At 43.6% G+C, this 27,806-nt stretch overlaps 1 protein-coding gene across 1 annotated transcript; it reads right to left on the bottom strand.

Annotated features, from left to right (window-relative positions):
• Window positions 1-1,087: 1,087 nt before the first annotated feature.
• On the bottom strand, window positions 1,088-27,006 carry KNG1 (kininogen 1). The gene is made up of 10 exons (XM_084639596.1): window positions 26,747-27,006; window positions 23,494-23,604; window positions 22,862-22,946; window positions 17,855-18,027; window positions 15,988-16,095; window positions 14,534-14,615; window positions 12,100-12,272; window positions 7,107-7,214; window positions 5,872-5,955; window positions 1,088-2,502 (listed from the first exon to the last, which is right to left on the bottom strand). Exons 1-10 carry the CDS (start codon window positions 26,939-26,941, stop codon window positions 1,687-1,689), a joined length of 1,935 nt encoding a protein of 644 aa, XP_084495722.1. The 5' UTR covers window positions 26,942-27,006; the 3' UTR covers window positions 1,088-1,686.
• Window positions 27,007-27,806: the final 800 nt, after the last annotated feature.

Below are 27,806 nucleotides of genomic sequence, written 5' to 3'. Positions count from 1 at the left end.
GAAACTTTCAAAATAAATAAAATAAAAAAAATAGCTTTTGACAGACACCCAGCATGGAAAATATCAGCCGGAACAATTTACATTTGGAAGAGTTATAAGCAACAGAAAACAGTATTTTATAGTGGAAAGTGTCAGACAGCCTTAATTATAGACTTGTCGCCTCTAATTAGGGCCCTACCAAATTAACAGTCCATTTTGGTCAATTTCACGGTGATAGGATTTTAAAAATCATAAATTTCATGATTTCAGATATTTAAAAATGAAATTTCACAGTATTGTAATTGTAGGGGTCCTGACCCGAGAAGTTGTTGTTGGGGTGGGAGGTCACAAGATTATTGTGGCGGGGGGAGGGGGGCGGGGGGGTTGCAGTACTGCTCCACTTACTTCTGCGCTGCTGGTGGGGGTGGGGGTGCCTTCAGAGCTGGGCAGCTGGAGAGCAGCAGCTGCTGGCTGGGAGCCCAGCTCTGAAGGCACGTCCGTTGCCAGCGGCAGCGCAGACGTAAAGATGGCATGGTATGGTACTGCCACCTCTACTTCTCTGCTGCAACCTTCAGAGCTGGACTCTTAGTCTGCAGCCACCGCTCTCCGGCCGCCCAGCTCTGAAGGCAGTGCAGAAGTAAGGGTGGCAATACTGTGACCCCCCTAAAATAACTGTGCCACTTCCCTGCAACTCCCTTTTGGGTCAGGACCCCCAATTTGAGAAATGCTAGTCTCCCCAGAGAAATCTGTACAATATAGGCTAAAAGCATATAAAAGATCAGATTTCATAGAGGGAGATCAGATTTCACAGTCCGTGATGTGTTTTTCATGGATGTGAATTTGGTAGGGCCCTACCTATATTACTGTTACCAGACCTAAAGTGTCTGAGCACCTTTGCCACATGAAAGTCTCTCAGTTGCAGTGGCAGTTCCATATAGAATAGTTAATATTTTCTATACCGAAAATAGTTATGTAGCTTTGAAAATTTATTCTAGTAGGAACCTGCACCAGTGAGAACTGGATTCTCTGAGCTGCCCTCTACCATCTCTTCCAAGAAGAGAACCTGCTAAGTGAAGTACTGGCAGAAATGTTAATTGGAGTAAAGAAATTAACAAGTCATACATTTTCCTTTTATTTTGTTATTTTGTATTCTCCAAAAATGTGTCAGTCCTGCAGAGATGAAAAATATGGTTTTAAACCTCTAAGGAAGGGATTCTCACCCTGTTTCATACTGTGCCTTCTTTTCAAGCTTCATTTGACAGGGTTTCCTCAGATGACTCCCAGAATTTTTTGAACCGGTTCCCACGACGTTTCAAACATGGTGTGATGGAATCTGTGCAGTGGTACCTAGTGTGTTTCTGACATCTGAGGTGAGGATGATGAGTTGCAAGTAACTGAATAAATCTACTTCAGCAGGAAACTAGAGAAAAGTGGCCTGACTTTCCTCTCACTTACACTTTTTCTATGCCAGTATAACTCATTGATTTCAATGGAGTTACTCCTGATCTACACCTTTGTAAGGGGAGAGTCAGGCACAGAGAATTGGCTCATGCTCTCAATTCCTCCAGAAAACTGCTGGTGGCCCTCTTAAGTATCATAGCTAACAAGATGAGAACCACTGCTCTACAATTTTACACGTTTCTAAAGAAAATAATTTTTATGATTTTCTGTTTGTTGCCTAAAAAAATGGACCATAAACTGTCTGAATTACAGTAGAGAATCCATGAGGTTAAAATCATCCAAGTCCTGGGGGGGTAGTGTGTATTTTTCTGTCTGTGGGTTCGTGTCTTCAGATAGATGAGGTAAAAGATCCTCATTTGTCAGTACTTTAGGTTTGTTAGTAGTAGTTGAGAGGTCTGTGATTGGTTTCCATGGCTTTCCAGGACACTTTGGGACAGATGGTTCTGGGAGATCTGGCAACCCACCAAATAAAGGAATATCAGGAATAATTCCAGGGCTGTCTGGTTCTGCAGGGAGATCAGGGATCTCAGTAAAACCATCTGTTAGAGTACTAGGCAGCACATCTAGCTCTACCAGATCAGGCTTATGAGATTGTATTTCAGCTACTACAGCTATCAGCGTTTCCTTTTGGTTAGTGACCTTGTCATGGGATTCTTCAGAAGACTCTTCTGTTGAATGTTTACATTTGTCCTTTATCTTCTTTTGCTTATCCTTATGTTTTCCGTGCCCATGTCCATGTCTATCCTCATGTTCTGATCCACACCCAATATCATGTCTGCGCCTGTGTTCATGTTCTGGTCCATGTTCAATATCATGTCTGTGCCCATGTTCATCCTCATGTCCACGTCTATGATCATGTTCTGGTCCATGCCCAATATCATGTCTGTGCCCCTGTTTATGTGCTGGTTCATGCCTAATATCTTTTCCTGGCCCTTTGCCAGGGCCTTGTCCTTCTCTAGGTCCCTTTTCATTTTTAATTTGGGGTGTGTATTGAATAGTTTTAGCTTCCACAGCTAGAGATCGGAAAGGAGTAAAGCCTGGAGGCCTTCTCATCAGTAGATTCTAAAAAGGAACAGGAGATATTAGACGAATATATTGCAATAATATTATTATCTACACATAGTACACCATTTGGAACAATTCTGCTTGTGGTTGCAATGTAAGAGGTAGACATCTCTTGCCAAATTTTTTTTAAAATAGTGCTTAAAAAGAAGGTGGTGGGGGAGGGGGGTACTTTGTTGACTGCCTGCCTTAGTTTCAAATATTTGAGAACTAGCAAATTGCAGATGATGTGTAAATGTGAGTCAATAAACAAAAATATGTTGTTAACAGATCTTGTGAACTAAGCTAGATAGTCATGTGTATTTATAAGGGTGATAATAACAACACTTCATAGTGTTTTAGAAATTCTAGCTAAATAAAACACTTCACCCATCACTGAAATCCAGCCACCTTTAGGATGGAATAGTACAGCATTCAACCATTGTTCAGGGAAGTTTATGGTGAAGCCAGTATAATATGATCTGCAGTGTAGACCTAGCTGGAGAGGACCTCTGCAGTCAATACAGAACAAATACGATGACCCAAATTCCAGAAGTTTATTTTTATATCCTTTCTCTGAGACCACCATGCTCTGACATAGATACAGGGCTGGATAATGGTTGGATGGGGAGGAGGAGGAGGATCTGATGGAAATGTCTCCTGAAAACCAAATCTACAAATCCAGGCCCATCCTGCCAGGCAAAAGGGGATCTGGACTGATACCTGCTGCCCTACTAATGTGCAAAGATCAGCAGATATTGTGGAGATTTGTTTATGTCCCCAAAATGGTAATTCCTCCCTCCCCCCGCCCCCAGTTTGCAAACACAATCAACACTACAAAAAGAAGGATTCTGGGTGGACTCCTCCTGAAGGTCGAAACAACAGACTGGACTTCCACATAGAATGCTTCCGCCGACATGCACGGGCTGAAATTGTGGAAAAGCAGCATCACTTGCCCCATAACCTCAGCCGTGCAGAACACAATGCCATCCACAGCCTCAGAAACAACTCTGACATCATAATCAAAAAGGCACCACTGACTTCCTGAGGAAACTACAATCCATCAGTGATCTTCCTGAAAACACCATCCTGGCCACTATGGATGTAGAAGCCCTCTACACCAACACTCCACAAAAAGATGGACTACAAGCCGTCAGGAACAGTATCCCCGATAATGTCACGGCTAACCTGGTGGCTGAACTTTGTGACTTTGTCCTCACCCATAACTATTTCACATTTCGGGACAATGTATACCTTCAAACCAACGGCACTGCTATGGGTACCCGCACGGCCCCACAGTATGCCAACATTTTTATGGCTGACTTAGAACAATGCTTCCTCAGCTCTCGTCCCCTAATGCCCATACTCTACTTGCGCTATATTGATGACATCTTCATCATCTGGACCCATGGAAAAGAAGCCCTTGAGGAATTCCACCATGATTTCAACAATTTCCGTCCCACCATCAACCTCAGCCTGGACCAGTCCACACAAGAGATCCACTTCCTGGACACTACGGTGCTAATAAGCGACGGTCACATAAACACCACCCTATACCGGAAACCTACTGACCGCTATTCCTACCTACGTGCCTCCAGCTTTCACCCAGATCACACCACACAATCCATTGTCTACAACCAAGCTCTACAATACAACCGCATTTGCTCCAACCCCTCAGACAGAGACAAACACCTACAAGATCTCTATCAAGCATTCTTACAACTACAATACCCACCTGCTGAAGTGAAGAAACAGATTGACAGACCCAGAAAGGGTATCCAGAAGTCAGAAGTCCAGGACAGGCCCAACAAAGAAAATAACAGAACACCATTAGCCATCACCTTCAGCCCCCAACTAAAACGTCTCCAACGCATCATCAAGGATCTACAACCTATCCTGAAGGATGACCCATCACTCTCTCAGATCTTGGGAGACAGGCCAGTCCTTGCTTACAGACAGCCCCCCCAACCTGAAGCAAATACTCACCAGCAACCACATACCACACAACAGAACCACTCACCCAGAAACCTATCCTTGCAACAAAGCCTGTTGCCAACTGTGTCCACATATCTATTCAAGGGACACCATCGTATGGCTTAATCACATCAGCCACACTATCAGAGGCTCGTTCACCTGCACATCTACCAATGTGATATATGCCATCATGTGCCAGCAATGCCCGTCTGCCATGTACATTGGTCAAACTGGACAGTCTCTACGTAAAAGAATAAATGGACACAAATCAGATGTCAAGAACTATAACATTCATAAACCAGTCGGAGAACACTTCAGTCTCTCTGGTCACGCGATTACAGACCTAAAAGTCGCAATATTACAACAAAAAGACTTCAAAAACAGACTCCAATGAGAGACTGCTGAATTGGAATTAATTTGCAAACTGGATACAATTAACTTAGGCTTGAATAGATTGGGAGTGGATGGGTCATTACACAAAGTAAAACTATTTCCCCATGTTTCTTCTGCGCCCCCCCCCATTCCTCAGATGTTCTTGTCAACTGTTGGAAATGGCCCACCTTGACTATCACTACAAATGGTTTTCTCCCCCTTCCCCCCCGCTCTCCTGCTGGTAGTAGCTCATCTTAAGTGATCACTCTCCTTACAGTGTGTATAGTAACACCCATTGTTTCATGTTCTCTGTGTCTATAAATCTCCCCACTGTATTTTCCACTGAATCCATCCGATGAAGTGAGCTGTAGCTCATGAAAGCTTATGCTCAAATAAATTTGTTAGTCTCTAAGGTACCGCAAGTACTCCTTTTCTTTTTACAATCAACATAGACGTCTATGGGGATTGATGGTGCTCAGCATCTCACAGAATTGAGCATGACAGATCCTGCAAAGAACCAATCATCAGGCAGGCAGAATAGTCTCTATACTCATGGTAATGTTGCTCTCTTATTCTGCACCTTCTGCAGTTTAGTGTATGTCTAAACTGCATCTGGAAGTGAGCTCCCCAATCCAGGACCACAGGCTCATGTTAGGACTCCTGCTACTGCGTTGAAAATAATATCTGTGTAGACAGTGCTTTGAAATTGTGACTTGGGCTGCGAGGCTTGCTTCTAGATGCAATGTAAATGTATCCTTACTTAGCCCAGCATCTCATCTCAAGCATTGCATTAGCTCAGCCTAGGTCACTGAGGTCAGAGGGCGAGAGGAATGGTTACATTACTAAGATGATTAAAAGTGACCATTTCCCTTTCTTTAAAAATACAAGATATGAGCTAATCTGAGGATAAAAATATGAGCTAATCTGAGAACTGGATGTTCTGGGAGACAGATAAAGGGATATAAATATTTCCCCACTACAAATTTTGCGTCTAGCGTTGTAAGTAATCTGAAATGAAATAATATATTTATTGAGAATTCATACCTCCTCTTCGGTGCAGCTAACCTTGGGGTGTATTGTCTTTGTCCAGGGTATCACATAAACTTGTGCTGTGCATAGCAAAGGTTTCTGTCACCAAATAAACAAACAAATAAATAAAGCCAACATGGGCTCTTAAAACAAGAGTATGTCACAAACAGGAGAACAGACTGATGTATGAATAAGGCTATACAATTTTAGTGACCCTTTTAAAAACCTTATTATATTTGGAGCTTTATGTGAATATCTGTGGAATCCATCTGTCTTATCTGTTCAACTCATAACGCTAATTCTCAGCACTTTCATCTCCAAAGTACTTTACAAGCATTAGCTAGGTAATCCTCATAGCACCCGTACGGGTAGGTAAATGTTGATGTCATTATAGCTATTTAAGATGGGGAAATTGAGGTGCGGAGAGGTTAAAGTCAAACATTTCAAAAGTGGCCATTGTTACTGGGTGCCTCGGTGGAACTGACTTTACTGCCCCTTGCTGTAGTATTTTTCAACCCTCAGAAATGAGCTCTTCCAGGTGGCGTGGGGAAGGGGGGAGAGAGAGAGAGAGAGAGAGAGTGTGTGTGTGTGTGTGTGAGAGAGAGAGATCCACCCACCATCACTCTGCTACAAACAGTCTCATCAGCACCATCCTTCTGACCAGGCCCTCTTCCCCAACCTTAGGAGTGCTCTCTCCAGCAGCACTAACCCATTGTTCGACCCCAACTGGGGTCCTACCTTCCTTTGCCCCAAGTGTGCCAGCCCCTAGTCATAGGAGCACTCCACTCCAGCAACATCAGCCTGCCCACACCCCGGTAGTACCCTCCCCCACCTTTCTTTTTTGACTCCATAACCCATAAAATGGTCAAAAAATTATCCAATTAGCTTTGCATTAAGCAGACAGATTGTGCGGTTGGAGTGACTCCACCAAAGCAACTCTTTCTGCTGTCTTTGGCAGTATCTTGGGTCACACACAGAGCTCATGATAAAGGTAAAGATAATGCTAGGAGAGAAAACTCCCTCAGTTTATTGAGGAATGATTAGCATTTATTGATCTGGCTGTCTAGTGGTAGCAAAGGCCAACTGAGGGTGTCTAATAAAACCACCAAATCTGGGTTGCTGGTTTGGTGGGGGTTATTTTTGTTTTTGTGGGGGGTTTTTTACAGCATGATCATCTCTGGTGCAATTCAATTGGGTTAATTTGGAGCCATCCCTCTGACTTGATGGTCTGCAGCATCCCAATCACTTACGCTGTCTATTGTAGTCACACAATCTTCATTTAGCTTCTTGACATCTGTCTTTGAGCAGTTTGTCTTCCTAATTTTAAATGTTATATTATAATTTTTTCCAGCAACCACCTGAAAAATCAGTAAGAAGATTTTCCTCATTAAATGTGTTTTTATTACAAGAGGTTCACAGAAAAGGCAGTGCTCTAAAAACTTAACACCACTTGTAGGGAGCCAAATATAAGGGAAGGGAAGTTGGGTGAGTTAAAATGAAGAGTCTGCTAAATATAACCTCAGTGAAAACCAAACTATTTGCCAAACACATTAAAGAGCTAAACTGTAAGGGTTCATTAATGTGCCTGGGACAATTGATTTGTTGTTATTATGTAGTATTTTTTACCACACCCAAAAGGGTGGCAGGAACCTCACAGTAGAAACAACAGATATGGGGTGAAGTTCTGGCTCCACTAAAGTCAGTGGGAGTTTGTAATTGATTTCAATGGGGCCAAGATTTCACCCACGTTTCCTTCCCTGAAACTATTTATATACTGATTTCACTCATGATATAACACGGGGGTTTCTAGACAATAGGGACAGATCAATAAGATAACGTGGATTGCTCTGCAAGGCTAGTGCATGCCATGGTGAGCTACAAGTGATATTATTTAACAAATCTGTTAGCTGGCTAATTTCTTGTTGGTTTCACAGAAGAAGTGGGCTGCGGGGCTGAGCCAGTGCCCATTGTGGTAACTGACTTTCCATTGACTTCAGTGAGTGCTGGAACAGATCCATAAGGAAGCATGTCAGTGAGGAGAGAGTGGATAGAGGCCTTTCAGACCAGCTGAGGAAGGGTGAACCGTGTGTCTGGGGCAACGTGGAGGAGGCACACAGACTTGTGAGGGAGAGCCAAACAATCAGGGCATTGAGGCTGATATTTGTGGTGAAGTGGAGAAAATGAGGATTGTTTTGTTTTAATCATAGTCCTAGTGTAAACTAGGGCTGTCAAGTGATTAAAAAAATTAATTGTGATTAATTGCACAATTAATTGTGCTGTTAATAATAGAATACCACTGATATAAATATTTTTGGATGTTTTCTACATTTTCAAATATATTGATTTCAATTACAACACAGAATACAAAGTGTACAGTGCTCACTTTATATTTATTTTTATTACAAATATTTGAACTGCAAAAAACAAAAGAAATAGTATTTTTCAATTCACCTAATACAAGTACTGAAGTGCAATCTCTTTATTGTGAAAGTTGAACTTACTGATGTAGAGTTATGTGCAAAAAAACCCCTGCATTCAAAAATAAAACAATGTAAAACTTTAGAGCAGGGGTGGGCAAACTACGGCCCCTGGGCCACATCTGGCCTGCCAGCCGATTTAATCAGGCCCTCGAGCTTCGCCTGGGGAGTGAGGTCTGGGGCTTGCCGCGCTCCAGCCAGGGAGCAGGGTTGCTCCGTGTGACGTGCCGCGGATCTGCGTGGCTCCCAGAAGCAGCGGCATGTCCCGCATCCAGCTCTTATGCGTAGAGGTAGCCAGAGGGCTCTGCACGCTGTCCCCACCCCAAGCGCCGTCCCTGCAGCTCCCATTGGCTGGGAACTGTGGCCAGTGGGAGCTGTAGGAGTGGCGTCTGCAGACGGGGCAGCACTGCAGAGCCGCCTTGCCGCAGCTCCATGTAGGAGCCAGATGGGAGACATGCTGCTGCTTCCAGGAGCTGCTTGAGGTAAGTGCCATCTGGAGTCTGCACTCCTGAGCCCGTCCTGCGCCCCAACCCTCTGCCCCAGCGCTGATCCTGCTCCCACCCTCGGAACCACTCAGTCCCAGCACGGAGCACCCTCCTACACCCCAAACCCCTCATCGCCAGCTCCACCCAAGAGCCTGCACCCCCACCCGGAGCCTTCACCCCCCTCCGTGCCCCAATCTCCTGCCCCAGCCCAGAGCCTCCTCCCACATTCCAAACTCCTTGGTCCCAGCCTGGAGCACCTTCCTACATCCCAAACCTCTCATTCCCAGCCCCACCCGAGAGCCTGCACCTCCAGCTGGAGCCCTCATTCCCCTCCCCCCTGCACCGCACCCCAGCCCGGAGCCCCCTCCTGCACCCTGAACTCCTCATTTCTGGCCCCACCCCAGAGCCTTCATCCCCAGCCAGAGCCCTCAGCCCCTCCCGCACCCAACCCCAATTTTGTGAGCATTTATGGCCCACCATACAATTTGCATACCCAGATGTGGCCCTTGGGCCAAAAAGTTTGCCTACCCCTGGTTTAGAGCCTACAAGTCCACGCAGTCCTACTTCAGCCAGTTGCTCAGACAACAAGTTTGTTTACATTTGCAGGAGATAATGCTGCCCGCTTTTTGTTTATATCATCTGAAAGTGAGAACAGGTGTTCACATGGCACTGTTGTAGCCAACGTAGCAAGATATTTACGTGCCAGATGCGTTAAAGATTCATGTGTCCCTTCATGCTTCAACGCAATCCCGAGACATACGCGTCCATACTGATGACAGGCTCCGCTCAAAAACCATCTAAAGTAGAGCAGACTGATGCATGTTCATTTTCATCATCTGAGTCAGATGCCACCAGCAGAAGGTTGATTTTCTTTTTTGGTGGTTCGGGTTCTGTAGTTTCCACATCTGAGCGTTGCTCTTTTAAGACGTCTGAAAGCTCCACACCTCATTCCGCTCAGATTTTGGACGACACTTCAGATTCTTAAACCTTGGGTCGAGTGCTGTAGCTATTTTTAGAAAGCTCACACTGGTACCTTTTTTGCATTTTGTCAAATCTGCAGTGAAAGTGTTCTTAAAACGAACACATGTGCTAGGTCATCATCCGAGACTGCTATAAGATGAAATATGTGGCAGAATGCGGGTAAAACAGAACAGGAGACATACAATTCTCCCACAAGGAGTTCAGTCACAAATTGAATTAACACATTATTTTTTAACAAGTGTCATCAGCATGGACGCATGTCCTCTGGAATGGTGGCTGAAGCATGAAGAGGTATACGAATGTTTAGCGCATCTGGCACACAAATACCTTGCAACGCCGGCTACAAAAGTGCCATGCGAACGCCTGTTCTCACTTTCAGGTGACATTGTAAATAAGAAGCAGGCAGCATTATCTCCCGTAAATGTAAACAAACTTGTTTGTCTTAGCAATTGGCTGAACAAGAAGTAGAACTGAGTGGACTTGTAGGCTCTAACGTTTTACGTTGTTTTGTTTTTGAGTGCAGTTATGTAACAAAAAAACCCCACATTAGTAAGTTAAACTTTCATGATAAAGAGATTGCACTACAGTACTTGTGTGAAGGGAATTGAAAAACACTATTTCTTTTGTTTATCATTTTTACAGGACAAATATTTGTAATAAAAATAATATAAAGTGAGCACTGTACACTTTGTATTCTGTGTTGTAATAGAAATCAATATAGAAAAACATCCAAAACATTTAATACATTTCAGTTGGTATTCTATTGTTTAACAGTGCGATTAATTGCAATTTTTTAATCATGATTAATTTTTTTGAGTTAATTGCATAAGTTAACTGCGATTAATCAACAGCCCTAGTTCCTGCAGCTCCCGTTGGCCGGGAATGGCAAACCTCAGCCACTGGGAGCTGCGGGCGGCCCTGCCTGCGGACGGTCAATGTAAACACTGTCTTGTGGCCCCCCAGCAGATTACCCTGATGGGACGTGTGCGGCCCATGGGCTGCAGGTTGCCCACCACTGCTCTGGAGCGTTACTGGGAATGTAAGTTAACAGATTCCCAAGGAAAACAGTGAAGGCTCCATTGCTTGGGATTTTAAAAACTACTGTAGGATAGACAACAGAGAATATATGGTATAGAATGATAGCCTGGAGGATGGACTGGATGATCTTACTCATAGGTCTTTTCTATTTCTGATGTCGTATGAAATGATGCCAAAAAGTTTGGTAAAGAAGAGGGGTGTAACCAGGGGTGAAAGTAAATTAAAGGACTTACCGGTACGCCGGAGTCCTGAGCAGGGGGCATGGCTTAAACCAGAATAGGCATGGCCTCAACCGGAAGAGGCAGGGCCTTAAATCCCCAGGCCCTTTAAATCTAGCTGTGGTAGTGGTGGCTGGGAGCTCCGGGCCCTTTAAATCACCCCCAAGCTGCCAGCTGCAGAGGCAGCTGGGAACCCCGGGGCTCAGGGATGATTTAAAGGGCCCAGGGCTCCAGCTGCCACTACTGCAGCAGAGCCCCGGGCCTTTTAAATCACTGAGAACCCCTGGGGGCTCCCAGCTGCTACCACTACCTGGGGCTCTGGCAGAGCTTTAAAGGGCCTGGGGTTCCACTGTGGTAGTGACTGCTGGAGTCCCGAGCCCTTTAAATCCCCACGTGAGCCCTGCTGCCTGAGCCCTGGGGTAGCAGCAGCTGGGCTCCGTTGGGAATTTAAAGGGCTCCGGGGCTCCAGCCGTCGCTACCCCAGGGCTTGGGCAGCAGGGCTCAGGCGGGGATTTAAAGGGCTCGGGGCTCCAGCAGCCACTACCGCCCCGGCCCTTTAAATCCCTGCCTGAGCCCCACTGCCACTACCCCAGGGCTTTAAATTGCCATCTGGGAAAGCCGGTCCCGGTACGGCAAACCGGCTCTTGCCGGTACGCTGTACCGGGGCGTACCGGCTTACTTTCACCTCTGGGTGTAACAAACATCAGATTCCTTAATCGGAACCCAGCCCTATTGTTTTGGGTCCAGGTCAGACAAAAAAAAATATGTTGAAGGATTTTTGGGCGGGGGTGGGGGGGGTTCCTTTTGGATGCATCCTAAGATGGCTGAAATTTGCAAGAACGGGCATTCAGATACCCTGGTGACCCAAGTGGTATAAACACTTGAGCAGATAGACCAGCTCCCAAGATTTCAAACCCAAATTCAAACCTTAACCCTGATTCAGCCTTGACCCCCGTCATCACCATATCCTTGGCCCATCTCTACGAAATATGGAGAGGTGGTTTTAAATAAAACTGAACATGAAAAGGAAAGAAGAATCCCAACCTGCACTGTGGCATATAATATTACTTCAGCTTTATAATAGAAGTCATCATTGCTCTCTGCATTATACTTCTCCAGGGTAGCCCTCAGTGGTTCCTCCAATTCTGTACTGTTAGTTGGGATGGGCCTTGGACAGCCAGCACAAATGGAAATGTGAGGAGATACAGTTTCCGCAACTGAAAGAAACATCAGGTTTCAGGTAAATCTAAGGAACAAAAGATTCAGTGTGCATTGGGCTAGGGCGAACCATTGAGGGAGAAATTTATCTCTGCCAGGCATGGCTGTGTTTGAGTCTGTTAGGGTGGGACCTAAAATATTTTGGGGCTTGATTTGGTAGATGTTTGTGTTGTCAATCAATTATGTGTTCTGGAGAAAGCAGAATTTAGGCGCCAAGGGTCAGACAGTGCATTTGATCGTTACACTGCTCCTCATGGAAATGAGAGTACAAATTGAGGGTGGCAAGTTTCTGTTAGACGAGAAAGATCTCCACTTGTGTGATGGGCTGGACTAGAGGAAACAGGAGGGTCCTTTCATCCCTGAAATCTATGAGTGCACACTGTGCAGTGAGTGATTGTATTTTGAAGAATTACATAATCATTCCTTGAAGCAAAACAAGTCTATGAATGTGTGGGGAAGTAGCACACGCTACATGTAGTGACCCTGAACCCGCAGATCTAAAAATCTTGGAATGGTAACAATCTATGTCCTAATAGAAGACTGGAAAGAAATGATAATAAACCAAATGGTCTGGTCGGAGGTATGGTGCTGGGTAATAATTAATCAGGTGTAGGTGGGATAATTTACTCCTGGAAAAAAAACTAATTTTCCAAGTTACCAAATTTAAGAATTGAACGAAGGACAGTGGTGTAACATGAAATAAAAAAGACAACACTAGATGAATTCTTGAGTCTAGTTGACAGGCTCTGAGAGCACCAGCCAACGTGGCTATGGCTCTTTGATTTAAGGAGGTGATGTACATACAGAATCAAGTTGTGAATGTGCAGTAATAATTTGTGCATGTTAAAGGGGTTGTTCCTCTATGCCTCCCTCCCCCCCCATATATCTGTATCTTTGTGAAAATTCTTTAAATCAGTGGTTCTCAACCTTTCCAGACTACTGTACCCCTTGCAGGAGTCAGATTTGTCTTGCGTAGCCCAGTTTCACCTCACTTAAAAACAACTTGCTTACAAAATTGGATATAAAAATACAAGTGTCGCAGTACACAGTTACTGAAAAATTGCTTACTTTCTCATGTTTGCCATATAATTATAAAACAAATCGATTGGAGTATAAATATTGTACTTACATTTCAGTGTATAGTCTATAGAGCAGTATAAACCAGTCATTGTTTGTATGAAATTTTAGTTTGTACTGACTTCAATAGTGCTTTTTATGTAGCTTATTGTAAAACTAGGCAAATATCTAGATCAGTGGTTTTCAACCGGGGTACGGGGCCCCTGGGGGGGGGCTGCGAGCAGGTTTCAGGGGGTCCACCAAGCAGGGCCAGAGTTAGACTCGCTGGGTCCCAGGGCAGAAAGCCAAAGCCCCATCCCATGGGGCTGAAGCCCGGGGCCCTGAGCCCCGCCACACAGGGCTGAAGCTGAAGCCTGAGCAATGTAGCTTTGTGGGGGCCCCTGTGGCATGGGGCCCCAGGCAGTTGCCCTGCTTGATATCCCTTGACGCCAGCCCTGGCTTTTATATGCAGAAAACCAGTTGTCGTGGCACAGGTGGGCCGTGGAGTTTTTATAGCCTGTTTGGGGGGGCCTCAGCAAGAAAAAGTTTGAGAGCCCCTGATCTAGATGAGATGATGGACTCACTAGAAGACCTCTGGGTACTCCCAGGGTACGTGTACCCCTGGTTGAGAACCACTGCTTTAAATGATGGCCATCTCTGCAGCTCAACTTCTATTTGGAGGGGTAGATCAGAGCTCCTGGGAAAATACAGTTCTTCTGGAAACACAATAGATGAAACTGCTTGCAGAAGATACTATGTGATATTGACTTCTCTTTAAAGGATATCTCCTGATGGTGGTGGTGGAGAAGGAGGGAAGAAATAGGGGTGTGTGTTTTACCTGGAAATAAAGTTTAGAGGGATAAGTATACCCTCTGAGCTGCCTTGCTGATCTTCATGGTGGGTTTAACCTTGAGCTTAACCCTGCTGATCCCCATTCGGGGTCAGCAGCCCGCTTCACATGTCATAGACGAATGGCAGCATAAAGATCAGAGAAGAGAACTTTCCCCTGCATTTTAAATACTTGTAGGAAATGAGAAAATTATCTGTTAATATTCCATTGTGGGGGGGAAAGGCCTTATTGTTTTGCTGTGCCAGCAGAATACGTTTTCCCCTCCCATGATTTTTTTTCGTCCCTTGGCATTTTTATTGTTCATCAATTTTAAAACCATTAACATTTTTGAATTGACAGATGGTTGTCACATACCTGGAAACTTGCATTTCTGTGCAACATCCACAATTGTGTTAGTAAGATCCACATAGGCCTTGGCTTCACAGCGACCTACATGCTGGGTTGGGGGGAGAAAAAAAAGCTCTTTCTTTCCTCTTAGAAATACTTAACAAGGACATTTGTAAATGTCCTGATACCCTCCTTCACAGCAAACAATGCTGGGTCATGCAGAGAGAGATGAGAGGCCTACTTGTGTTGGCTTGTATACTGATTGGTCTCCATTGTCTCCATTGAATTTTCTCCTCATCTACGCAGGACCCAGCCATTCAGAAGTACGGGTGTGAGTAACAACTACTGGAAATGTGCTGAAGGGTCTTGCTTATCCTGCTAATACCTACCAATGGGCAGCTATGGTGTGAATGAGATCAAAATCAGGTTCAGTGATTTCTGATCAGGAGAAAAGATGACCTTGGGAAATCCTCCTGAGAAAATGGGAAGAGCCCTTTATAGATAGATATTGAAAAAAGATTAATGGGACCAGTTTTGACTTGGCCCTGCAAGGTACTGAACAACTAACTCCCTTTGACTTCATTGGGAGGTTAGAATGCTTAGTACCTACAGAATCATACCCTTGGGGTATGTCTACACTGCAGTGTGAGCCCAGGGTTCGAGCTCAAGCCTTACCCCCTTCTGTCTGCACACAAACCGTACCAACCCAGGGCTCAGACTCAGGACCCTCCAGGCGTGGAAGGTCTGAGCCTGAGTCAAGCCAGGACCCAGGATTCAAGATACCAAGACCTGGTAACTTATGGCACAGCGTAGCTGGAGTATGTGTATTTATTTATCATATCCTTAGAAGTTTTCCCATATAGACTGTGGCGCAGATAACAGTAATTTAGCAATTTGCTTTTCCTAAGAAATATCTGCCTGAAGCATTTTAATTTCCACATTACTGCTCTCCCAGTGCAGCTCCCTTGGCCAGGCTGCATAAGAGAATTTGCAAACGTTTCAGGGCATGGCCTTTTTAGGCTTTCATTCAGCAAAGGACTTAAACATGCGCTTAAATCCATTCCTAAGGAGCATGGCACTTAAGCACATGTTTAACTTTAAGCCTGTGGTTAAATTCCATTGGCTTTAAGGGTATGGCTACACTGCAATAAACACCCATGGCTGACCTGTGTCAGCTGACTTGAGCTTGCGGGGATCAGACTGCGGGGCTATAAAATTGCAGTGTAGACATTTGGGCTCAGGCTGGCGCCTGGGCTCCGGGACCCAGCCAGAACCTGGACAGTTGTGCTGCAATTTTATAGCCATGCAGCCCAAGCTTCGTGAGCCCAAGTCAGCTGACATGGACCAGCCGCAGGTGTTTTATTGCAGTGTAGACATACCTTAAGCTAAGCAGGTGCTTAAATACTTTGCTGAATCAGAATCTTAGTAATTAATTACCAAGATAAGAAGCTGTTTTGATAAACTACGTGAATACCACTTACGCCTCCAACAATGGGTTTGCACTCTGGACTTAAATCCTGAAAATTATTCTTGGTGCAGTTAGTCTCCTTGACTTCATATTCAATTGCATAATTCCATCCAGCCACCACCTTGAACAAATATTTAGGAGATAATTCAATATGTATTTGAAAGAAAAACTATTAAATAAAATCACCAAATCAATAGCAAGGTGATGATGCTGATAATACTTTGCACATCTGTAATACCTTCCATTCAAGGGTTTCAAATTGCTCTGCAGTCATTAAGCCACAGAACAGCCCAGTGCAGCAGGAAATTATTATTCTCATTTTACAGAAGGGTAAACTGAGTCATAGGGGCTAGCTATGAAATTTGTAACCAGATCCAGGTTCAGATTCCAATCCCGTCCCCCGCCCACTTCACAGTGCAGGGTTTCTCACATCTTCCTTTGAAGTATCTGATACTGGCTACGGGACTAGAGGATACTGGTCTGATCTAGTATGGCAGTTCCTATGATCCTAGGTATAGCACATGGCATAACAATATCTGAATAATGCAACTTTGAGTTGTAGGTGTCATTTATTATAAGGGGTGCTGCAATTATTATTTACTAGGAATTGTCTGCCTTGGGCATTTTCTTCTTTTATCTTGTTCAGGATTTTAGTCACTTTTTTGTTTGTTAAATGGCAACTTTCAATAATATCTGCTGTAAGGGTGCAGTTTACCTAATCCACCTGAATCCCAAGTACTCTGATGTTATGTAAGTGAAGTTCTGGAAAGTGGGAAGGCAAAATCTATCCTCCAGCCTGGACCCAGGATGCAAGGATGCAGCTCACTGTTTGTGGCTACTGCTCCCACCTCATGGAACAGCAGAGTAGCCTTATCCGCTCTGCATCACAGCAGACATAATCCCATTCACTTCAATGGATTTTGGATCAGGCCCCATATGCAGAAATGATAGGGATGCTAAATTAACATAAAAATACATAATATTCCTTCCCCAGTCCATCCCAATTAAATCCTTTAATTTATTCTAGTCTGACATGATGCCTGTTTAGAATGCGTAGGTGGTGTAGCAATCCCCTCTCCAGCTGCTCCAGTGCAGCCCCCCTTGGAGTAAGGAATGTGTAGACCCTGTTTCTTGCAGCTAAGGTGACCAATGCCATTAAATAAAGGGTGGAAAATGGTTTCTTAATTCAATTGATTTGGTTCATGATATTTTGAGCAAGTTAAACAGTTGCTCAAACTGACTAGTGCAACACAAAAAGATAAATGCATACAAATATGCAAAGGAAAAGTATACCTAGATTGCGTTAAGTTATATAATACTTAAAACCAAATCAGAAACATATCTTAGAGCTGGGTCATACTGATGCCTAAGCTGAGTCCCTGGCACAGATATGTAACCCTTTCATGGAACACAAATTGACATGGAACTTTGGGGACTCGACCGTGCATTCCTTGTACACTCAAAATTCTCACTGAAGACCAAAATGCAAAATCCACTTCTCTCTCACAGGCAGAGTGTGGACTTTTTATTTTTCTGAATCACTTTCTTTCTTTAGCCTTGTCTAAACCACAAAATATACCAATTGCTGACAATATATGTGGGTGATGTGTACAGCTGTACCAGTGCTGAACACTGTTTAGTTGAAATTGGAGACAAGGACAAACTATGTTCAGTAGCAGTTCAGAAGCCATGGGTAAAACCACTGAAAATCAGGCATTGAGCCTTTTGTGCCTCAGTGTCCCCATCTATAGAAGTTAAAAGTGTTATTTTAATATTACATATTTTACTATTGTAAAATGGAGCTAACTACAGGTAGATAGATATAAAGAACCAAAGTACCTTCTTTTATAAAATAAAGAAAAAAAATCTGATATACAAACCTGCCTGGTGGCTTTTATTATTTCACCAACTTCAAAAAGGGAGGATTGTTCACTCTGATTATTAAAGATCCGAATAGCATATCTCAAAATGGGTAACAATTGTAGGCTGTCCCCCGGTATGGGATGATAGCATCCAAGACACTGGACATGGGAAAGAATCACCTTTCCTTCAACTGAAAAAAACCAACCAACCAAAAATTCAGCTTTTTGCTTAGTAAAACAGCCTAAATTGTTTAGTTCCCAATTTTTTTGTGAACAAGAGAGAGAGTTTAAGGAAGAATCCTCATTCCTTTTGATTGGCAAAGAGCTTGAGCAGCAAAATACAGATCCAGATTTTAGCCCTCCAGTAAGGATATTCAGAGTGTTCAGAACCAGGCTTTTTGGCTCAGTTCAATATAGTTGTATGGGGCACCTTTGAAATCTGGATCCAGATCTGAGTTCAGATGCCAAACCCTTCACCCACCCAAATTCAGCAGTCTTTGGATCTAAAGTTTTGTTTCAGGCTCTTCTCTACTTCTAATGTGAAAATACAGCATGCAGCTTTGAAACTGTGCAAGAGAGGAAGTCATCCATCAGCCCCAGCCAGCAGCTGCAGTAAAGGGAGATTCCCCAGGAGATTGTGGTTTTTACCAGAGTGTTCTTAGTCAGTGTGCAGCACCTTGTACTCCACACCACACTGCAATGGAAAACTTGACATTAAAATTTTAGCTGGCACCTTTTGAGGTGGGCCATCATGACTTGGATCTCCCCTACAGATGCAGGTCCAGCTACTCTTCAGATGCATTGTCTGAATTGCCCCTGCATGGGCTGCTAAACACTGACCAGGTGGAATCAACTTTCAGGCACCACCAAGCTGGGCTGGATTTGAATAGGCGATCTGGAAGGAGGAGGCTCCAGATTCTGTTCCCTGCCACTGATCTTGTTAACCCCCTTGCCTGCCTTGTAAGCATGGGTTGGATTTTCATAAATTAATTTCATAGTTCAGTGCATAAATTAATTTCATAATTCAGTGACCTTGAGAATCAGCATGAGACAATATCAGATCTCTGTGGAATTTAAGTAAAATCTGTGGGCCAGATCCTCTCCTGGTGGGAACTGTGCCAATTTACACCAGCCAAGGAACTGGCCCAATATCTCTATAAGGACAAGTTCCATTAGTGAAGGCTGAGCAATATATTACTCACTCATTAGAGACTGAGCTGTGAAATCCTTCACCAGACTGACCCGATTGTTTACCTCTTCCTGTAGGGATCATTGGACAACATTTTACTCTCACCAGTGTAAATCTGCAGTAACTCCACTGTAAGTAATTTATCTACTCCGAGTTTACATCAGTGTAGATGACCTTATTTTCAGTGTGTGCAGTCACAAATCAGAATGCAGCAAAACATCCAGCACATCCTGTTCTAAAGTGATTGTGGCCTTACCCACAATTTTAGCTCTTTTCACAAGCAGTGAAGAACGTCTACACTTTTTGCAAAACTGCAGCTGTGCCTCTGATATATTCAATTCAAATGTAGATTTTCAGCTTTCAAAACAACAAAATCAAATGCATCCCTTCGTTGAGTTAACCACGGAACGCACATCCCACTTATTAACCTTCCTGGCAACTAGATGGCACCATTGCCCCACAAATGCATCTGAAACAAAATATGATTTAGTTGGTAGTAAAACATGGACACTGAAGAAAGGAGATCAGTTGTGATGCTTTCAGTCATTGTAACTTGTTTCTAATACAGGAGTTTACTCATGGATGTAATGACCACGCACGGGAGGCTGTGCTGATTATAAGCAGACCATGTGCCACCAACTATTGTTAAGATTGCCTAAATATGTCCATTCCCAAGGGCCTTTTTCAGATTATTGTAATCCTGTCAGACTTTTACTTTTGGGGATGAATTTTTCCTCATTTTTTACTCAGAAGAGTCATTGGAGGGCCCGGGGTGGGGAAGGGGGGAGAGTAAATTTGAACAAAAACAGTTCAGCCATTTTTGAGTGTGAAGAAAGTGAAAAAGATACATTTTTGCTATATAGCAAAGCTTTTTGCTACCTTTATTTTAACCTCTGTTGTGCCTCAGGGAGTGGGGATAGAGACTTATAATTTGGGAGATATCCAGTCCACAGGTCACAGATGTACCTTGGTCCAGTGAAAATCAGTTTTGATTTGGCTGAAAAGTAAAGGATTAAAAAACATTCTTCATGCAGACTCTGGTCCTGAGCGGCAGGTATAAGAGGCCAGGGAGACTAAGCCTCACCAGATAGGATGTGGTGCACCTCCCTTTGGAGACGTGCTGCTGGCATGCCGACTTTGGAGCGCTGCTCCCGAAAGGGTGCCCCAGCCGTGGCCCTGTCCACGCTGTGCCCCAAGACCCCTCTCCCACATCCCGCTCTTCCCCTGTGGCCCCGACCACACTGTTCCTCTTCCTGTCCCTGCTCCACCTCTTTTCTGAGGTACCCACCACTTGTGCTTCTCCTTTGCTTCCCCCGCAGCCCACCCACCTGCCTCTTGTGCCTCTTCATCCCCTCCCCACGGCCCCACCGCCTGCTGCTCACACCTCTTCACCCCCAGAGGCAGAGAGGTGTGGGCAGGGGGACCCTCAGGGAGGAATGGAGCAGAGAGGTGAGAACAGCAGGTGTGTGGGGGGGTTTGGGGGAGGGGGCCAAGCATGAATGGGGCCTGGGGCGGAGTGGGGGCGGGCATCAGGGTGGAGCAGGGGGCGGGACCACGCTCCGGGTACGGATGGGCCCCCCCATTTCTAGGGAGCTTCTGGCGCTCGGGCTCAGCCTCCCCAGATGCGGGAGTCATATGCCACCCATGACTCTGGTTTTCATTACATGATAAAAGGTATTTTTAATAGCAATCTTCCAGTGTTCCATTGGCACAGCACATGCTTGCATAAGAAAGTGGAGTGGAATTTCATTTTTAATGTGTATTAGCTTATGGAAAATAATTTGTGAGGTTATGAATGGAATGATGCAGACTCCTACCTTTAAAATTACCTGAGAAACGAGATAGGTGAGGTAATATCTTTTCTTGGAATAACTTCTGTTGGTGGAGAGCAGAGAATATGCTCCAAAGAGAAAATTCAGGATATACACCTTAATGCACTTAAGTGAGGTATAAAAGACTAGGGATGCTAATCCTCCCCAGACAGGATGTGGCGTGCCGTCCTTTGGAGGCATACTGCTGGCCTGCTGTCTTTGGAGCACACTTTGCCTCACTTTCACTAAACAAGGACACTCCGCCAGAGAAGTAGATTGCATCATGGAATGGGTCACCCAAATACTTAGGAGGACAGAAAAAAAACCGCCCACTAATTGCACATCTCCAGTTGTTACCTACCACCAGACACTAAAATCCATATGGATTATCATCAAACAATTACAACCCATACTTGATGGGGACTATATCCTAAAGAAATCTTTCCTGAGCCACTTCTTCTGGCCTTCAAACAACCCCCAGCCTCACCAAACTCATCATTAGAAGCAAGCTCCCCACAGACCAGGATACATCAACTCAAGGTAGCACCAGATCCTTCTAGAACAACAGATGGAAAACCTACAGACATATCTCCACGGTTATTCTGGTCAGTACCCTCACAACACACCTTTCAAGATCCACGGGTCCTACATTTGCCTATCACAACATGTGGTGTATCTCATCCAGTGCAACAAATGCCCCAACAACAGCTATGTGGATGAAACCAGACAATCACTATGCTCTTGAATGAACTCACACAGAAAAATGATAAAAGACAAAAACACCTTATCACCCATAGGCAAACATTTTTCACAGAGCAATCACTCCACAGCTGACCTATCAGTCCTCATCCTCAAAGGAAACATGCACAACACCTTCAAAAGGTGAGCCTGAGCATTTAAATTCATAACTGTGTTGGACACTAAAAAGCCTGGACTTAACAGAGACACTGGTTTTATGACTAGGGCCCTACCTAATTCACGGTCCATTTTGGTCAATTTCACGGTGATAGGATTTAAAAAAATTGTGAATTTCATGTTTTCAGATATTTAAATTTGAAATTTGACGGTGTGTAATTGTAAGGATACTGATCAAAAAAGGAGTTGTGTGTGTGTGTGGCGGGGGGGAGGGGGGTTGCGATACTGCTATCCTTACTTCTGAGCTGCTGCTGGTGGCAGAGGTGCCTTCAGAGCTGGACAGCTGGAGAGTGACAGCTGCTGGCGAGGAGCCCAGCTCTGAAGGCAGATCCACCGCCAGCAGGAGCGCCCAAGTAAAGATGGCATGGTATGGTACTGCCAAACCTACTCCTGCACTGCTACCTTCTGAGCAGGGCCCTCGGTCAGCAGCTCTCCAGCTGCCCAGCTCTGAAGGCAGTGCAGAAGTAAGGGTGGCAATACCATGACCCCCCTAAAATAACCTTGCCACTCCCCTGCAATTCCCTTTTGGGTCAGGACCCCCAATTTGAGAAACGCTGGTCTCTCCAGATAAATCTGTATAGTATAGGCTAAAAGCACATAAAAGACCAGATTTCACAGAGGGAGATCAGATTTCACAGTCCGTGACATGTTTTTCATGGATGTGAATTTGGTAAGGCCCTACTTATGACCTATTACAACAATTTGTAATGCACCCTGTGGCTATTAACTTTCCATTGCCCTGTGACTGCAGAGGTGTTAATTGTTTGCTTCATTTTTAAGTGGTCTCCTAACAAATGTGTGAAACCCTTACGCTTAAAAAATCTGTCCCACCATGTGTTTAGTTTGGTCACTCTGGTTACCTTCTCTAGACCTGAGGAAGAGCTCTGTGACGCTCAAAAGCTTGTCCTGTCCACCAAGAGAAGTTGGTCCAATAAAAGATATTACATCACCCACCTTGTTTGTCTCATATCCTGGGACCAACACAGCTACAACAACACTGAAAACAACAATTTAAAATGAGCTGGAAGTCTCAACAAAGTTCTTTTGCAAGTTGTAGTTGTTCTTTTTATTCAATACAACTATATAATGCCACTCTGAACAGTTACATACCTGGGATAATTTTGCATTCCTGTGTAACGTTACTGATTTGCTCAGTCTTGTCAACATAAACTTGAGCTGTACATTCACCTGATTCCTACAAACACAGATGACATCATTTGTCTTTAAGCCACCTGATACAGAAATCCAGTTAGCACCATATTTATTGCTGTGAAATACTCCTGTGGTAGTTTATTGCAATAATAAAACACAACTGGGAAGTCTAACCAACATTTAGTGGACAAAAGGAATACAAACTGATAGCATTTACACTTGTGCAATCCCATTGACAGCAACAAGGGTTGTACAGTTGTGAATAAAGGCATAACTTGACCTGCAGGACCTTAATTGCTGTGATAGCATCCAAGAAGGGATTGCCCAGCTTGACTGTCAGACACCAGGTTTGGTTTGTATGGCTTTCAGTTAGGAATAAATGAGAGGAGAACCAGGCTGCATCATTTTACTTGTAAACTGAGCACATTCCCTCTGCAACTCCACTGAGACGCAGTAAATATGGAACCCTGCAATACCATTTTCAGAGTCACTTATGGCAGAAGTGCACTCTATCCCCAAGAGTCTGGTATCTTGCTGGTTACATTGCTACTTCCATAGATGGAATTTTTAAAAAGAAGGCAGCCACTTACAGCTTCTGCAGATGCTCTGTAATCACAATCTTGCCAGAGTTTATCTCCCCCAACAGCACAAGAGCTCTCTCTTATTCGGTACATCACAAAGAACTGTTTGCCAGAGCCCGCCTGGAGAAAACAAAATGCAAGTCATCATTTGCATAGTGATAAAAGACAGCAAGTCATTGGAGGGGTTGAGGGTTTCCAAGGGCTTTCATACTGTACTGTGTATAGCACGGAGTGATAAAGCGTGCTTTAAATTAGCTGATGTCTCTGTTGAGCAGATCTCCAAAATCTTTCTGACTCAGTAATCAACATATCTAATTAAGTCATTTGTTCTAGTTAGCCATTTGCCTAGGTTGTTCCACATACTGTCTCTAGGATGAAAAAATAGTGCAAGAAAACAGTCATGTTTTCAACTCCTTTGTATCCTAGTATTTCAAGGGCATTTCGAGCCTAGTATTTCGAGCTCTCTGATTCAGCAAATATGAGCGGCTGCTTAGGTGGTCTGCAGCTCTACCATATTGGATTGTGCTTGTGTCAGCCTTTATTAATTATAGTTGGGGCTGGTCGGTAGAAGGATGGGATCCTTCTGAAGAAATCCTTGAGATACTGCTAATGTGGTGTTGGTAATTCAGTAGGAGGCATTTCCTCCTACCCTCCAAATTCAACAGTGAATCAATGCCCTCAGGTGGCATCAGAAGGCACTGCAATTCTTGAAGATGTTTCTTTTGGATGACCATTTGTAGTCACTAGGAATCCTGTGGCATTTAATAATAAAAGACGAGTTATTATATTAACTTCTGTTCTTGGCCAGATTTGAACATGGGGAACTACATTCAGCAGAATTAAACTCTCCCTGCAGTTTCAATTGGATATAGCAAGAAAATTATTGTCTTCATTATTCCACAGTTAACTGTTAAAGACTAGTTGATTTTAGTGGAATTATGATGGATTTACACTGGTGTAATAGAGAGCAGAATTTGGCCCAGTGTTCTTTCTCACTTCCTGTTGTGCACAAAATAGCAGCTCCAGCACAGTGGTGCATGAAATAATTTCCACAGGCTGTAAAGCAGGATGAAAAAAACCATAATGGGCTGAATCTTCAGCTTGAGTCATTGACTTTAATGGAGCTATGCCAATTTATACCAGCTAAGGATCTAGCCCATAATGGGCCGAATTCTGCTCTCTGTTACATTGGTGTAAATCTGGAATAACTTTACTTCAGCGAGTAATGGATGTAAATGAGAGAAAGGGCTGGCTCCTTATGTTACGTTGTTTGCTATTTTATTTCACTATTATTGCCACCAGCTATGTCTTTAATTAGGGGAAGCTCAATCTTCCACTAGCCAGCCTTTACGTTCAATTATCTTATCAACAATTAATGTACATGAACGTGTAATAATAAGCCATTTAATTGATGAGTGCAGCACTGCAGGACTGGTGATAAGTGAAATCTAGACTATATTTAGAAGAAGAATTAAGAACAGATCAAATCTTGTGGGCTTTGGCAATCCTCCCTCTTGCTCTTCTCTCCCCCCAACATAGATGGATCAGAAATTCAAAGCAACACGTCATTTTCACTTCAGATCTTCTGTAAAATTAAATCAGTGTGTCTAGCTAAGGAAAGGCAAAGAGTGACTGCAATAAACATGTATATATTAAAATTAAAATGTCCAGCATAGGCTGTTATGAATATTAACAATGTGCATTACCAGAAGACTAGAAAGGAATGGGGTGTCATTAAGGCTTTGATTCTGCAAGGATTTATGCATGTGCTTAACATTAAACATGTGAGTAGTCTAATTGAAGATGTTTGGACTAATGTGCTTAACATTAACAAATGCAGTGTTTGCATAATCGGGACTTTAGCACTTGATACTGTGTACTGGGAGTCTCTTCAAGTCCTTCCCCCCACCGTTCTCTAGCATGAACTGGCTCATAGCAAGTCTAGAAAACACAGGCAGTATTTTTGACTCTGTTTCCAGAAAAGACAATGTCATCTAGTGGTTAGCGTAAGGGGGTCTAGATGTCAGGAGATGTGGGTTCCAGTCCCACCTGTAACACTGGCTTACTGTATGACCTTAAGCAAGACACTTCACCTCTCCGAGCTCAGCTTCTTATCTGGGTAAAGTGCTTTGAGATCTTTGAGTGCTAAATATTCTTATTAATATATTGTTTCTGATTATCTACATTTTAAAATCCAGTGCAATAGAAAAATGTTAATGTTGTTCCCAAGTAAAGTAGTGCTTATCATTATGCTTATAGCAACATCATCATTGTGTGGCTCTTAGGAGTAAATACTCTTTTGTTAGACTTGTCACCATATATGATCAAGAGACTGGTTGATGTTTTAGGTAGATATGTGACTCAGGACTGGAGACCATCAAATAATATTCACAAATAAATCAAAATATTTCTATAATTTATCAAATCAATTATTTGCAAATATATTTTCCACATTGCAACCAGCTCTTTTCAAGACAAGACCACATCAAGTTTCTTTTAATAATAAGTATGCTTCTGCCGTCAGCCTCAAATATTTCCCCATAACGGGTAAACGTTAGTATGCCCACTTAGTGACTTGGTAAGGTGACAACATTGGGTCAGTGGTATAGTTGTAGAAAGAAATCAGTTTTCCTGACTTAGTCCTGCAACCTACTGACCCCTTAGTACTGCAAGTGAAGGCACTTGAGAGACCCTGCCATATAGTGCAAACACACGGCCAGATTCTGATGCCATTTCTCATGTTGAGTATCCCCCTTGACTTCAATGGAGCTACTTTACTCATAGATCCTTTATACTTTCTTCGACCTAATTACAAGAGTTTAAAGTTTTTTTCATAGGACCAGATTTTGAACCCTTTACTCACCTTGGTGAGCATTTCCTGGCAGGAGTAATCCCTCTGGCAGGAACGGCTTACTACTGTGAGTAAGGGCTCAGTATTATTAGGGAACAAGAGAACTATACAGAACCAGATTCTGCTACCCCTTTTCATGACAATTAGAAGTGGGTTTTTTACCCACGAAAGCTTATGCCCAAATAAATCGGTTAGTCTTTAAGGTGCCACCGGACTCCTTGTTGTTTTTGTGGATACAGATTAACGCAGCTACTCCCTGATACTTAGTACCTTACTCTGCAACTAGTTCCTTTGATTTCATTGGGACATCATGCAGACCAAGGTGTGATTCCACATGAGGGAGATGGGCAGAATCTGGCCATAAGTAAATAAATAAAAAATCCAAAGATGCTTTTTGCAAAGTTTACTTACTATTGTCTTGGCTTCCATCACCATGTACAGAGCAAACTGGTTGCCATCTGTTTTGTCTCCATTATATTTTCTCAGTGCTATGTCCACAGCTTCAAAGACATCAGGGTCATCACAGTCTGCATCCTGGGTTGGTAGAGGGCTGGCTCTGCTAGAGAAAAAACTGCAGCAGAGAACTAGCACAGTGGAAAGTTTCATAACTGGACAAAGCAGCCCCCTCTGAAATTGGGGGACTCTTCCAAATACAAATGCAAAAGGAACCCCGTGGTAGGGATTTAATAACCTCTTGTTTTTTTTCAGAAGCAGTTGGCAAGTAAACAGAGTATGTGGGCAATGGGGGTTGGTGGACTCTCATCATATCCTGTTTGTCTAGCAAACAACCCTTTGGGTTTATCCAAACAAACGTTGTGCAGTCACTTTAATGACACCAAGGTTGTCCACCTGCCATCAGGATAACAGGATAAGCCTCTGCACATTAGAGTCACAGGGTTAGATCCCCAGTATCAGCAGCACAGGGCCCTGAGCACAGGAGAAATCTCAGAACATTTGGTAGCCAGAGCTCTCGCTCCTGGTTACTTTTTGACATAAAAACTCCCACTCTGAATGAATTATTATATAAGGCTTATAAAAACACCCAAAAAGGTCATGGCATGTCCCAGAGACAACAAGTGCTGGTTCTGGACAGTGGCACTGTGATCTTCAGGGATCTGTTTACTAATAAGGTGCAAGAGTTCTAGGAAGTCAGCCCACGTTTCAAAAATGACTCTGCACAAATGTTCATAACTGACTAATAACACTTAACATTTAAATTGTGCTTTACAATCATTGACACTTGTCTTGCAGTTGGAACTGCTAGTGCCGACCCTTGCAACCCTGTGGATCCTGTGTCTGGGCCTTAAACAAATCAGTGCTCACAACTCCCTGGAGCCCTAGATAAGCCTTATTAAGCATATGCTGAAAATGAGGCACAGAGAAGTGAAGTGACTTACTCAACCTAATGTTCTTTTAACTCAGTTTTTTTGTTGTAATTTCCGAGGTTTAAATAAAAGCAAATTGAAAAAAG

Source organism: Lepidochelys olivacea, assembly GCF_965140295.1.
Source record: "Lepidochelys olivacea isolate rLepOli2 genome assembly, chromosome: 9".
NCBI lineage: Eukaryota > Metazoa > Chordata > Testudines > Cheloniidae > Lepidochelys > Lepidochelys olivacea.
This window is presented reverse-complemented; position numbering and strand designations above follow the sequence as displayed.

Coding starts and splice junctions, on each gene's coding strand:
- KNG1 (XM_084639596.1), bottom strand. CDS start 26,941: ATGAAACTTTCCACTGTGCTAGTTCTCTGCTGCAGTTTTTTCTCTAGC. Junction 22,947..23,493: donor ACAGAGCATCTGCAGAAGCT/GTAAGTGGCTGC, acceptor CTGTGTTTGTAG/GAATCAGGTGAATGTACAGC. Junction 5,956..7,106: donor GTGTGACTACAATAGACAGC/GTAAGTGATTGG, acceptor ATTTGGTGACAG/AAACCTTTGCTATGCACAGC.